Below are 12,769 nucleotides of genomic sequence, written 5' to 3' on the forward strand. Positions count from 1 at the left end.
GGTTATTTACAAAAATGAATCTGTCGACAGGTTTGGAATTTTATCTTTGAAACGCCACACTTTTCTTTGAAATCGCTTTATTAGTTCTCGTGCAATAAGCGTTTTTGTGAAGCTCTAAAAATTACAACTACAACATTTGAACATAGCCCCCATACCTTAAGGTAAGACGTATTCTACGTCAAAAAAAAATAATGATGCGAGTCAAGTACTGAATTTTAAAGCGCACCGTCAGAGTACGGATTTTTTTTGTAAGTTTGTTAGCAATTAATTAATTAAATTGAGTGTGATTTTTTAACAGGTTTCCTACCCTCAAACAATAACACTATTTTCGTGACACATGCTTTGGATTTTTTCTTGGCTCTATATCTAATTTGATATTGTTTGCATATACATAACAATATCTTAAAAGCACACCACACCCCATACGTTTTTAGGTTTAAAATAAAACAGGAAATAAAAAATAAACAGTAAACATTATTTTATTTTTACAATTCAGAAGTAAATACATATGTACATGTGTCTAAAACTAAATATTTTTTGTCAAGTACCTAGAAGCACGTACATGTTCGTTTGGCTGGTTGGTCGAAGTGCCGAGTTTAACAACTCCGATTGTCATGAATTCCAACGGTCCAGTGACCTGTGTAAACGGCAGTTAGTAGAGATAGATCTCTTTTGTTTAGTTTGATAAGAAATATATTGCGTTTTACGCAGTAGGTGGGCCACAGACTACTGCATACTCTGCAGGATTGGAGGTTCTTCCACCACCTACTATTCGTCACCTTTTTGCAGTGCTAAGATATGCGGCCCTAGATATAGATCAGAGCCACAACAACCTCCTCTGCCTCTATAAAATGCAGAGCCGACTCATTCCTGCCTAGCTCGTCAGCCATCTCGTTGCCATCAATTCTGCTGTGGCCCGCCACATAGATCAGTGAAACGACATGCCTGTCAGCTAAAGCCATAACCGTCTGCACTGCCTGACTATCCAAGAAAAGAACAATGCTGATTCTCGCTAGCTTCGAGGCTAAAATTATTTTGCCCGCCTCTTTGATGGTCAAGACCTCTGCCTGCAAAGCACTGGTAATTGACTAGACTCTTCGATTTGGAGGTCGGTTTAAAAAATTCCCGCCCCTTCGCCATAATCCATTTTCGAGCCGTCCGTAAAAATGGATAATTCACCCCGTTCAGTAAGAATTGCCTCCTTCCACTCCTTTGTTGATAGAAAAATCGTCCGAAAGTTTTTCTTGAAGAGAAGCAAAGGCCAAATGTGTTCGTTTCATAGCACGCCTAATCGCTCAACGAAATAAATTTGAATAACTTTTTCGTCTTCACTTCCAGGCGACAATAATGCCGCGACCGATAGGTAATCTGCCCTTGAAATTGTATATCATAGTTGGTGGCAATTTCAAAATGGAAGAGTAGCGGTGTTTTCTTCTTATTATTATTTGGCGCTCTAACCTAAGTGATTTGGCCTAAGTGATTTTGGCCGAGTTCAACAAAGCACACCAGCCGTTTCTCTTCTGTGCCAACTGACGCCAATTGGAAATGCAAAGTGAAGCCTTGTCCTTCTCCACTTGGTTCCGAGTTGAATACTTTTAGAGCTATAGCGTCGCTGTATTTTAATTCACTGTTCTCCACTATGTCCACGTCGCTGCAAAGCTCATACAGCTAATCGTTACATCGTCTGCGGTACTCGCCGTCTGCAATGCCTTAAGTCCCGTAAATCTTCCACAAAATCTTTCTCTCGAATACTCGAAGAGCCGCCTCATCGGAAGTTGTCATTGTCCATGCTTTTGCACCATAATCCAGCACGGGTATATATAGACTTATTTCAGTCGAAATACATGAAATGTCTTATCGAGGAGCGCAATGGCTCTGGTGGTTGAATAAATGGTGGTAATTTGAGATTAAATCCTGGATAGCTCAATCCTAGTGTCTCCGAATTAAGCTTTAACGCAAGGCATAATTGAAAAATCACGTCATACTCAGTGGTTCAGCACTAATATTGCCCTTGTCGTTACCAATACAAAGCTCGAATATGAGCGAGCCAAATTGACTTCAGCGTCACCTGGCGGGTGAAATTGTGAACCCAAGAGGTGTTCAGCAACCAACAAGAAAAATTAAAGTTTCAGTTCTCATGGGAGTTACCAGTCCCCCTTTTCCAATACCCCCAATTTTTCCATGATATCACATATATGTATATCCCTAATTTCCAGTACCCTACCATAAACACTTCCAGAGATATGCACTATGAAAAATTCGGTTTGAATGGAAGGTGCCGCGAGTTTTTTAACAGGAGGTGACCCTATAAATAATTTGACACCTGATTTTTGAAAATCGAACGAAGAACCAAACTTTTCAGGTTGGATTTACAGCGAAAGTATAAAACTTATCTAAAAAATAATGCATTTTTGAATTCAGCGTTCTCAAACTCACTGAGAAACAAATTTTCATTTAAATTCGTCCATAATTTTTGTCCACATTTAATGTGAAAGGGTAGCGTTGTGCGACGAGGAGGTGCCAAAGATGTGGCAATAATTATTGTAATCATTAAGGTTATGCAAGTTTTCCACGGTCAATATTAAATATTCGTATCGGCAACGACAACCATAATAAACGTGTAGGTCGCCTTTTACCTTTTATTTAATAAATATTAGATAATTCCACAAAAAAGACTCCAGTGCAGACTTAATATCAAAATTTAATAATACTGCCATAAAGTACACAATTTACAAAACATTAGCATAATTTGCATTTACACTAAGCAAACATTTTGTATAATAAAAAAGCACGTATAAAATCCATATCGGCGAGACTAACATATACATACATAATGGCGAACAACAAAAACAATAACTAAACAAATATTGAACCTATTAGTACGCGCCACTTAAATGCAACTTTGTGTCGTTGCTGGGCAATTTTGGCTTGCTGTTAGCCGCTGCTGTTGTCAGCCACCCAATGCATTCACTCCTCCCGTAATGTCAATTTGAAATTAAGTGGCGATTCTGGAATGTAGGTTGAATTAACTTTATACACTAGTTCGCCGGAATTGTATTCCACTTTATATTTTCGAAATATCTGCAAGTAAATGAAATAACACATATGTATGTATGGCATATGAGAAAATGTTAAAATGTATGTAAATATATTTATGTAGTGGTTTGTGTGCGTGTGTTTGACAACAATTTGGCAAAATTGCAATTTAGTTGGAAATTTTCATTTTGACATAAGTGGAACTTACACACTGCTATTTACGTACATATGTACAATTTGCTCATTTGTGCACTCTCATGGGTGTAAAGTACATCTCATATGCGATAATCACTCACCTTTGCCAACAGCATATTCAATTCGATCTCGGCAAAACGACGTCCCACACACATGCGACGACCATAGCCAAAAGGCAGGCTGACAAAAGGATGAATTTTTCGTCCGACATGTGGACATTGCGCACCTACGGAACGTAATGAAAGTGTATACATACCATGTGAATAGGTTACAACAAAAGCTCGGCATGCACACCCACACATACATAGTCATATACGCTCCAAAATTTGTGCGCGAAATTTTTTATTTTTATTTCCCTGCGAAAATTACAACTTTTTTGCCTTTTCTCGTTTCTGCTTACATTTCACATATTCTGTGTGTGTGTGTGTGTATGCGACTACTTTTTTCTGTGTCAATTGGAATTGACACATGCATTGGCATGCCATGGCGTGGCATGCAATTTAAAACAAAATGGCATGACAACTTACTCGTTTCGCTCTGCTTCATCCAACGTTCAGGCACAAATCGTTTCGGCTCTGGAAAATATGCGGGATCGTTGGACACTACCAGATGCGGGAATATGACATGTGTCTGCGAAAAATGAAAAGTGGTGGAAAAAGAGAAAACAAATGCATTTAAGTGATATTTAATTTATGGGCTTATGTACACATGTCCGGCGTTTGTAGGTGTTACGTACATACATACGTGCGTATGTATACATACATATGTTTCTACATATGTATGCATGTGAGTACATACATTCATATGTACGTGTGTACATGTCCATACATAGCATATGATTAGGGTTTAAAATTAGGTATTAAAAGTGTTGTTACTGTCTGATGCGTGTGGCGGCATAAAATTCGATAAAGATATAATTTCATTTTCAAAGTGATTGATTGATGTAATATCGTATCAAACGAATTAAGAAAACGTATGTATACTTCTTAACTGTTCTATTTTCTTTCGGCAAACATGTTGCCTGCTACTACATATCCTATCCTATCCTACAAATATTAAGGCAGTGCCACATGATGGGTACATTTGTATAGATTCGTACATTTCTTTAAATAAAGAAAATTGGGGCGACAATTATTTATTCTATAGTCACACGATTGGCATAATACAGCGAACTTCTATTGAACAATTTGAACGAATTGTTTTTCGTGGTTGGGTTAAAGAAAGATATTTGTGTATTCACACGATTGGGATACGATTTACACCAAATTTTGGGCAAATTCCCAACCGTGTAACACTGCCTTTATAAATGTGAAAGCTCGTGAGTGAGTGAGTATGTTTGTTGCTCTTTTACGATAAAACGGCTAAACGGGTTTGGATAAAATTTAGCTTATGAGTTGGATTAACATAGTACGTATAGGGTAATTTGTTAAGAGGGTTCCCAGCCAAAAGTCCAAAGAAATACGATATGTTCATAAATCACTTAAAGGAGGTTAAAAACAGCTTTATTTCAAACACATTTTTATAAAAGGATTGCCACCTGTTTTGGAAAGCTAAATTAAATTTAACGATTAGATAAGTTAAATCAAAAAAAGTTTAGTTTCGAAAACATTTTTGAAAGCGACTACCATCGATTTAAATAGTTCAAAGCAATTTTACTAATTTATTAAATGAGGTGTTAAAAAATGGGTGGTAAACTAAGTTAAAAGGTTTAAGAAAACTCTACTTTGAAAATATTTTGAAGAAGGTTGCCCCTACGGATATGCTAAATTCAATTTGATGAAACGGTATATTCTGGAGGTCAAACAAAGGTTTTTAAAGAAAGCTTTAGTTCGAAACATTTTTTAAGAGCGTTGCCACCTTTTTAAAAGTCAATTTTAATTTAATTAATCATTTAAAATAAATATTACAATATGGGCCCCAAGCGAAACAAGCTCAAGAACGCTTAAATTTGAAGATTTCTCTCTCCGGAATTGTTAAAAAGTTTCTATCAATTCAAAAAAAATTACTACCCAAAAAAAAAAAGCCAAAAGCAGCTTATTCTTAAAATTTGTCGCTTTTCTTACACACATATACTTATACTTATGTACATATATGGTAGTACTTACACCTTTGGGTATGTGATATCCAGCAATTATGGCATCCGTTTGCAAACTTCTGCCATTCGCAATAACAACTGGATACATTCTGCAAACAAAAATGAACTTCATACAACTAAGTACCCACTTACGGATTTAATTTTTATTTATAAACGCATATATTAAAGCGAAAATATTATGTATGTACCTACATATATGTTCAGGTAAAAATAACATACCGTAAAGTCTCCTTTATGCAGGCTCTCAAGTAGGGTATTTGCTCCAAAGCGCTTTGATCGATTTCTGCTTCACGAGTCGGAAACACATTTCGTAATTCTTCGAAAAGCTTTTGTTGCTTTTCAGGATTTTTCGCCAACTGATAAATGGTTGAGGAGATGGCGACTGAGGTCTTAGTTGAAAATATGAAAATAAATATAAAAAAAACCATAAAAAAGAAATCACATATTAGTTTTTTGGATGACAAGGTACATATATTAAATTAAAAAGGAGAAACAACTAAAGTGATTATATTAGGATTAAATACATACACATGTCAGATATTGGGAGTTGCTTTGAAAAGCAAATATTTATTCGATTACATACTCACATGAGTACATAGAAAGAAATGTAATTTAATTTTGTCTGTACTGAAGTGCTCGTTGCAGACACTTTCAAGTGCTATAACCAGAGACCGAAAATAACCGGGCCATTTATCAAAGCGCCGCCAAAAGTTTACAAAATTTTTTTGTTGATTTGATTTTTTTTTTATGTTTCGGATTGAACTTATATTTTATTTTATATTTTAAACGCAACGGAATTGGGGCAGGTATGTAAAACACACTGAGTGAAGTGCTTTGGTTTTTTTTTAATAAGAGAAGAAAATGTTCCGATAATCGCGCATTGAAGTCCGCATCATTTTTTTAGTATTTAACAGTGATAATTAAGTACTAGTTAATTTGAAAATCTAAAAAATAATCCAATTATTAGTCTGAGTTATAAGCGATCCGAATGCCATTGTTAACGTTAACTAAATTCGACATTCAATCAGGTGACAATCCTCTTAAAAATATTTTCAATCTACTATCTTCTGAAACCCCCTTTGTTTGGCATAAGTATGGTGATACATATTTCTCTTACCTAATACCCTTCATTCAAATCAAATTTGATTTTTTAAACAGGTGGCAACCCTCTTATAGTTAAGTTAAGAAACAAATGTTATCAGTACCATTTCGGTAGGTACCCATTTTGTAATAATTGATTTTTTTAATAATTTGAATATAATTTTTTAAAAGGTGGAAACTCTCAGGTAAATACATTAGATGTGCAGAATACTGCCACTAAAGAACTAATGTACTTAGAAGATGGCTAAATACTTTACTATACATTACTCGTCTCAACGAAACTCACCTTAACTCAACTCATTTCACCTCCCAACACCACAACTCACATCACTGACTATACCTTAAATTCACTTGAACTCAACTAACTTCAATTCACTTGAACTCAGCTCATCTCAGCTTAGCGAATTTTATTTCCGAAAATCCCGAAATAGTCACGAGAATGGCGAAAGTCGTGAAAGTCCCGAAACGGTCCAAAAAATCCCGTAAAATCCTGAGTTGTCTTGAAAAACACGAAACAGTTCGAAAATCCCAAAGTAGCCCAATGACTCGAAATAGTCCCAAAATAGTTTAGAAACTACCAAATGGTCGTTCGTAATATCGAAATTCCGAAAAAGTTCCCAAAACTCCGAAGTAGTCCAATAAGCCACAATAGTACCGAACATATCGAAATTCTTAATTTTTGTACTAACAGGCCTATTCTGCTTGTAACCGAACATTTTGTAACAAGCTAATTTTGTTACCAACAATTGTCACCACTTCGTCCAACCACAATTCAATTTACCTTGGTAGCGTTTTAATTTGTTCAGCAATTCAGCTATGGAGTTTTGTGTAAAATCTGGTGTTGCATATTTCACGGGGCAATATTTTGTTACCTGCTCATGAGATGGTAACAAAATTTACCGGTTACAAGAGTGTGGAGAATACGAAAAGGGTTTAAAAATTGACAGTAACTTTACTAACCGGTAACAAAATTGTTGTTACCAACGCAGAATAGGCCTGTTAGTAGCAAGTATTTAGAATTTAATAAAGTTATAAATAGTACTTATGAAGTACCGAGTATTTTTTTTTTTTAAGAAATATTTAGTATTTACTTTTGTATGCGGCGTTTCGGTAGGCGACATTAACTAAATACTTGTGTATTTAATATTTAGTGTTGTGGAAGTCCTTAATATTAATTGATGGATTGCACGGTAAAAACTTGTTTTCCAATAGTACAGCTCTGCAAACCGTCCAATCCGTACACCGTGCAAGGGCTTTGCAAGACTGCGAGAATACCCCAGGTGTGTTTAAAGTGGGAGAGTTGTTTTCGGCCAACCCTTTTTATCTATTGTTTCAAACTAGGTTGTGTGGCCGCTGTAACCGAGGAATATGCCTTGTTTACAACAAACACATTATTTTGACATTCAGAAGGACTGCGGCGAAAGTCTAAATTCGCCAGTAACACCACCTTGTATAAATTCGCCTTGAGGCCAACCTAATATGTATTCGTGGCTATACGTCACCCAAAATTGGCTTGCATGCGTTTGCATTTGATTTCATTGAGCGAAACGTCAAATCAAAATGTCACGCTGAATAAAAATTGGAAATTGAGTTAGCTTCATACGCGCACCGTTCAATTTCGGTTGGTCCCATACAAGTTGTATGTGAATGAAAAATTTGTGACAGTAAAATCGCGGCGTGCGTATTAGGTTAGCCTGTAAGTCACTCACCATGCCTGTGCTGGTGTATGACGCGGAGGCGTGGGCAATGAAAACATCTGATGAATCGGCTCTAGGAGTTTTCGACAGAAAGATTCTGCGAAAGATTTGTGGGCCTTCTCGCGTTGGCGATGGCGAATGCCGCAGACGATTTCACGATTAGCTGTATGAGCTTTACAACGACGTAGACATAGTGCAGCGAATTAAAATTCAGCGGCTACACCGGCTGGTCATATAGTCGTACGAATGGACAGAAGCGATCCTGCTCTGAAAGTATTAAGAGCGGGTCGTGATGGCAGGAACAGAGGAAGAGCAAGGCCCCCACTGCGATGGAAAGACAAAGTGGCGAAGGACTTGGCTTCACTCGGCATTTCCAATTGGCGTCAGTTGGCACAGAAGAGAAACGACTGGCGTGCTTTGTTGAACAGGGCCAAAGAATAAGAAGAAGCATTTTCAAGTATTAGTTTACAAAAAGTCGTATTTCTTCACCTTTTCCCAAACTGCACTCTAACGATTTAAAAAAAAAATTGTTAATAGACTCACTGTATCAACACCAACTAAGAATAAATCCATCGCCAGCACCGCCGCCAATTTGCGATTTCCCGTTTTACGTACAATCCGTCCCACTATCGAATCGGTAGTATCACTTTGCAGCGCTTTCGTAGCGTCAGCGCGATCCATAGCTCGACTTATGTTACGCATGCAAATTCTAAGAAACGAAAAATTATTTGAAATTTATTGAAAGCAAATTTGTGTTTTGTTTTAAAAGTAATTAGCTTACAGAATTAATGAGACAAGTATCTGCTTATTTAATTACTTCAAAAACTAGCTACATATAGTATTCCATAAGGACCATCAACATCAACGTCAACACTCTCATCATGCGCATCATCATTTTGCCAAAAACTTACTCTGTAAACTGATCTAACGCCTTTACGAAACTGCGATACGCCTTTGTCGGATAGAAACGCCAGAGTGGCATACGCAGCTCCAGTTGTGGCACAGCCCAAAAGAACGTATTTATAGCGTTTATGATTTGTTGGGACTCTTCACTGCCGTCTGGTGATAAACAGCCAAGGCGTGTATCCAATGCCACACGTCCCACAGCTAACAAAGAATACACAAAAAGACAAAATACATGCATACATATGTACATTAAGTACTGTTATTGCTGTTTAATACACGAAATACATACTTCAGCCGAGTATAATTCTAAACTAACCCACACTTTCAACCGTACACACACACACACACGCCATGTCCTGTCAGTCATATATATACTTGTATTTTGCAATTTCATTTACTATACTCACATTCCAACGCCCACTTGTGAAGTTCGTGTAGAAAATTTGCTGGCAGCTCATCATTTTCATTGCGCATTTCATGTACTCTGTAATTTATAAATTACGCAAAAACATTAGCCACATCATCATTATTACTTCAGATGATTTGTGTACAAACAGCATCCAAACAAATTGTGTACTTATTTCACTTCTTCTTTTTTGACATTTCATTTAACTGAAATTTAACAAAAATTATGCGAAAATACTAAATTTGTATGTATGTACAAATGGCTGTATGTATGTGTCTACATTAGACTGCATCACTCCCCATACAAAAAAAAAAATCGGTACTGATTTTTCACTAGAATTATAAAATATATATTATAGTTTAAGACTTGCAATAAAATATTTCGGAAAAATATTAAGATTTACGTGACCTATAGCTGATTTCTCTAACAATTCCCTACCAAGGCGAATTCATACAAGAATTCGCCGCCTTGTTCTCTGCTGCTAATGAGTAGTAGAGAATGACGTATATTCTCTACCAGTAGAGAAATAATTGGTAGATAAGAGTTACAGAAACGAGCCACTCGATCGATTTGAAAAGCTCCAAAAATGTAATGAATTTGTGAATAAAAATAGTTTTTTAAGTCTTTTTTGAGAAAAATCACCTCAGATGACAAATCAGTTTAAGCTTAAAAAATTGGAAAGGGATGGAAATGTATTTTCTCACCCTTCTTATTTCTTTGCAAATAAGCTCATTGAAAGAGAAAGATAAGATAAACCAACCTCATTCCATGATGAAAAAAAAATGTCATTATTATGATTGCGTGGAACAAAATTTTAATATTTTTAAACTTACACTATTTTGTCATCTGAGGGGATTTTTTTCAAAAAATCCTCTTAAGAAAATGTTACTATTCATAAAGAAGTCCATTTTCGGAGGTATTGTCACATCGGCCCAGCTCACGTAAATCGTCGATGTTTTTGCAAAACCGCCCATCGACCAGTTGCAAAGCCGCTTAAATCGCCGTGTGGCAAAAATGAGATTTGGTAACCCCGAACTCCATGCATCGAGATGTATGCATCGAGATTTATGCATTAAAACAACAGATTTGTAAAACAGTAGCTAGAGAAAATACCGCCTATCAAAGCAATGCCTTCAAAGAATAAACCGTTTTTTTTGCTCTACTGTAAAATTCGAGTGCTGTAAGATAGGCGGTTTTGCAATTGGGCGATGGACAGTTTTGCAAAAACATCGACGATATTTTTCCGAAATATTTTGGTGGACGTCTTCAAATGTAATACATTTTGTGATCCCGGCAGAAAACCCGAAACTTTTTGTGGTGATGCAGTCTAATGTACATACATATGTATCTTTGTGTCCATTTATTTGTGGGGAAAAACTGCACCTTTGCATAAATTCGCTAGCTATTTCATTTAGTGATGGCACATACTGTTTTGCCGTCTGCGGTTGTAGTAGTATTTGTTGTACCTCTTGTCGGAACATCGCCCAGTTTTTGCCATGTCTAGGGAAATACAAATTTATTGCATTACATTTACATTACTCTTCATTTCATGCGTTAATGCATGTATGTATGTATGTATGTCAGGGCTGGGAGTTCTATCCGGTTTTTTTTTTTAATATCGGTATATTCCGGATATTCGAATATTCGAACATCTGCTTAAAAAATCGGAGTATCCGGATATTAACCGGATATTACTGGCTATCCGGGTAAGAAAAGAGAGCGGATATCAACCGTATATCCGTATTTTATCCGTACGGATATCCGAATAAGCGGATTGTCCCAGCCCTAATATATGTACATTTAAGTGGCATTATGTTTGTTTGTAGGTATACAAGAAAAGCGTTGACAGTTAATTTGTAATCCACTTTCTTTTTTTGCTACTCTCTTTACACTTACACACCAATAAGTCCAGCGATATCACCAAAGAAATCGTACCGTAATTTACCTTTGTAGTGCTTGAGTGAGGGCATTGAGGGTCTGTAAGTGTGGAAAAAGAAATGTTAAGAGACGTACATATGTATCTGTGCCATTTTTTTTTTTTAAGTAGCCTAAGTCGGGATAACTCACAATTGGGTTTATATTATAGTGTTAATCTTTGGAGAAAACCCCTTTGATCTGTATTTTCCTTATTTTAATAGTGTTAACTATAACAAAGTTATAAGGCTTTATAAAATACTCGAATGGATAAATGTGGCATCCGTTAACAAAAAAAAACTTATCTTCAACAATATTGTTATGTCATTGTATGAAAAATGATTTTATTAGAAAAACTTAATTATAGTTGTTTGAGTACTAAAACATCACTAATTTCACTTAGGTTTTTAACCGACTTCCAAAAAAGGAGGAGGTTATCAGTTCGTCGGAATATGTTTATTTTTTTTATTGTTTTAGTTTTGATTTTATTTTTTATGTATGTTACCGCATAACTTTGGACCACGCCAACCGGTTTCGAATATTCTTTTTGCATCGGAAAGGTAGTGTCTCAGAGATGATCCCATACTAATACGGTTTGGTTTTTTGCTTAAAAGTTACTTGTTTATGTTAAGCTAAGTTAATTATAAGTGATATTTCGGTTAAAAAGCCTAAGTGGAGTTAATTTTGTTTTTCGATCGCTTCAACAAAAGCCCTAAGTAACAAAATGATGTTTTCGGCCGCCAAAGATTTTCTAATATTTTCCACTTACAATTAGAAAATCTATACTTCTCCAAGTTTCTGAGTGAAGTTAATGTTTCGGGCAACTATACATTCTGGCCCGATATACAATTTTCAAGTCAAGTCTAAATCCGCTCAACCGTTTCTGAGTGAACCGCACTGCTAAAAAAAATTCTAACTGCATAAAATAAAATCTTATTACGCATCTACCGGCCCAGTGCTTTAATTTGACACATCATTTTGAAATTCGAAATAACGGTACTGATCTGATGATCTTCACAAAAAATGCTGTTGATAGATACTACTTTTCGAATAGATGGCAGCCCAAATGAAAGTTTTTTTCAACGTTTTTTTTTTTTTAACTTATGTTTGGCAGTCATATTTTAACATTTTACTTAACTTGTATATGAGTTAAATAAATTGGAGTTTTCACACAGGTGGCAACCCTGTAATCGTATTTTTAAACTTGAATTGTTTTAAATATATTTTACCTGATATGTATCATATTGCAATTAACTGATCAGTTAGTTAAATTTTATTTTTAAACACGTAGCCACTCTCCCAAACACAGTTCAGAAATTAATAATTTACAAAACCATTTCGCTTGATACCCAACTTTTAATAATTCATTAGTAAATAATTTGAATCTAACCTTTTTAAAAGGTGGAAACCCTCTTCAAA

At 35.8% G+C, this 12,769-nt stretch overlaps 2 protein-coding genes across 9 annotated transcripts in view; one reads left to right on the forward strand and one right to left on the reverse strand.

Moving 5' to 3' along the window:
• Positions 1 to 12,769, forward strand: part of Galphao (G protein alpha o subunit) — a 106,288-nt gene that overhangs the window by 55,958 nt on the left and 37,561 nt on the right. The window lies entirely within an intron of this gene.
• Cyp49a1 (Cytochrome P450 49a1) overlaps positions 2,688 to 12,769 on the reverse strand; it is a 43,571-nt gene continuing 33,489 nt past the window's right edge. The window contains exons 5-14 of the mRNA XM_017609714.1: positions 11,333 to 11,413; positions 10,820 to 10,936; positions 9,438 to 9,514; positions 9,036 to 9,231; positions 8,668 to 8,833; positions 5,546 to 5,715; positions 5,337 to 5,415; positions 3,759 to 3,861; positions 3,333 to 3,457; positions 2,688 to 3,081 (exon numbers count right to left, since the gene is read on the reverse strand). Coding sequence (XP_017465203.1) covers positions 2,968 to 3,081; positions 3,333 to 3,457; positions 3,759 to 3,861; positions 5,337 to 5,415; positions 5,546 to 5,715; positions 8,668 to 8,833; positions 9,036 to 9,231; positions 9,438 to 9,514; positions 10,820 to 10,936; positions 11,333 to 11,413 — 1,228 coding nt within the window. The 3' untranslated portion in view covers positions 2,688 to 2,967. The remainder of the gene's footprint in view (positions 3,082 to 3,332; positions 3,458 to 3,758; positions 3,862 to 5,336; positions 5,416 to 5,545; positions 5,716 to 8,667; positions 8,834 to 9,035; positions 9,232 to 9,437; positions 9,515 to 10,819; positions 10,937 to 11,332; positions 11,414 to 12,769) is intronic.

The sequence above is a fragment of the Rhagoletis zephyria genome, unplaced genomic scaffold, assembly GCF_001687245.7.
Source record: "Rhagoletis zephyria isolate East Lansing unplaced genomic scaffold, Rhagoletis_zephyria_1.1 Rzeph_scaffold_00249, whole genome shotgun sequence".
Lineage (NCBI taxonomy): Eukaryota > Metazoa > Arthropoda > Insecta > Diptera > Tephritidae > Rhagoletis > Rhagoletis zephyria.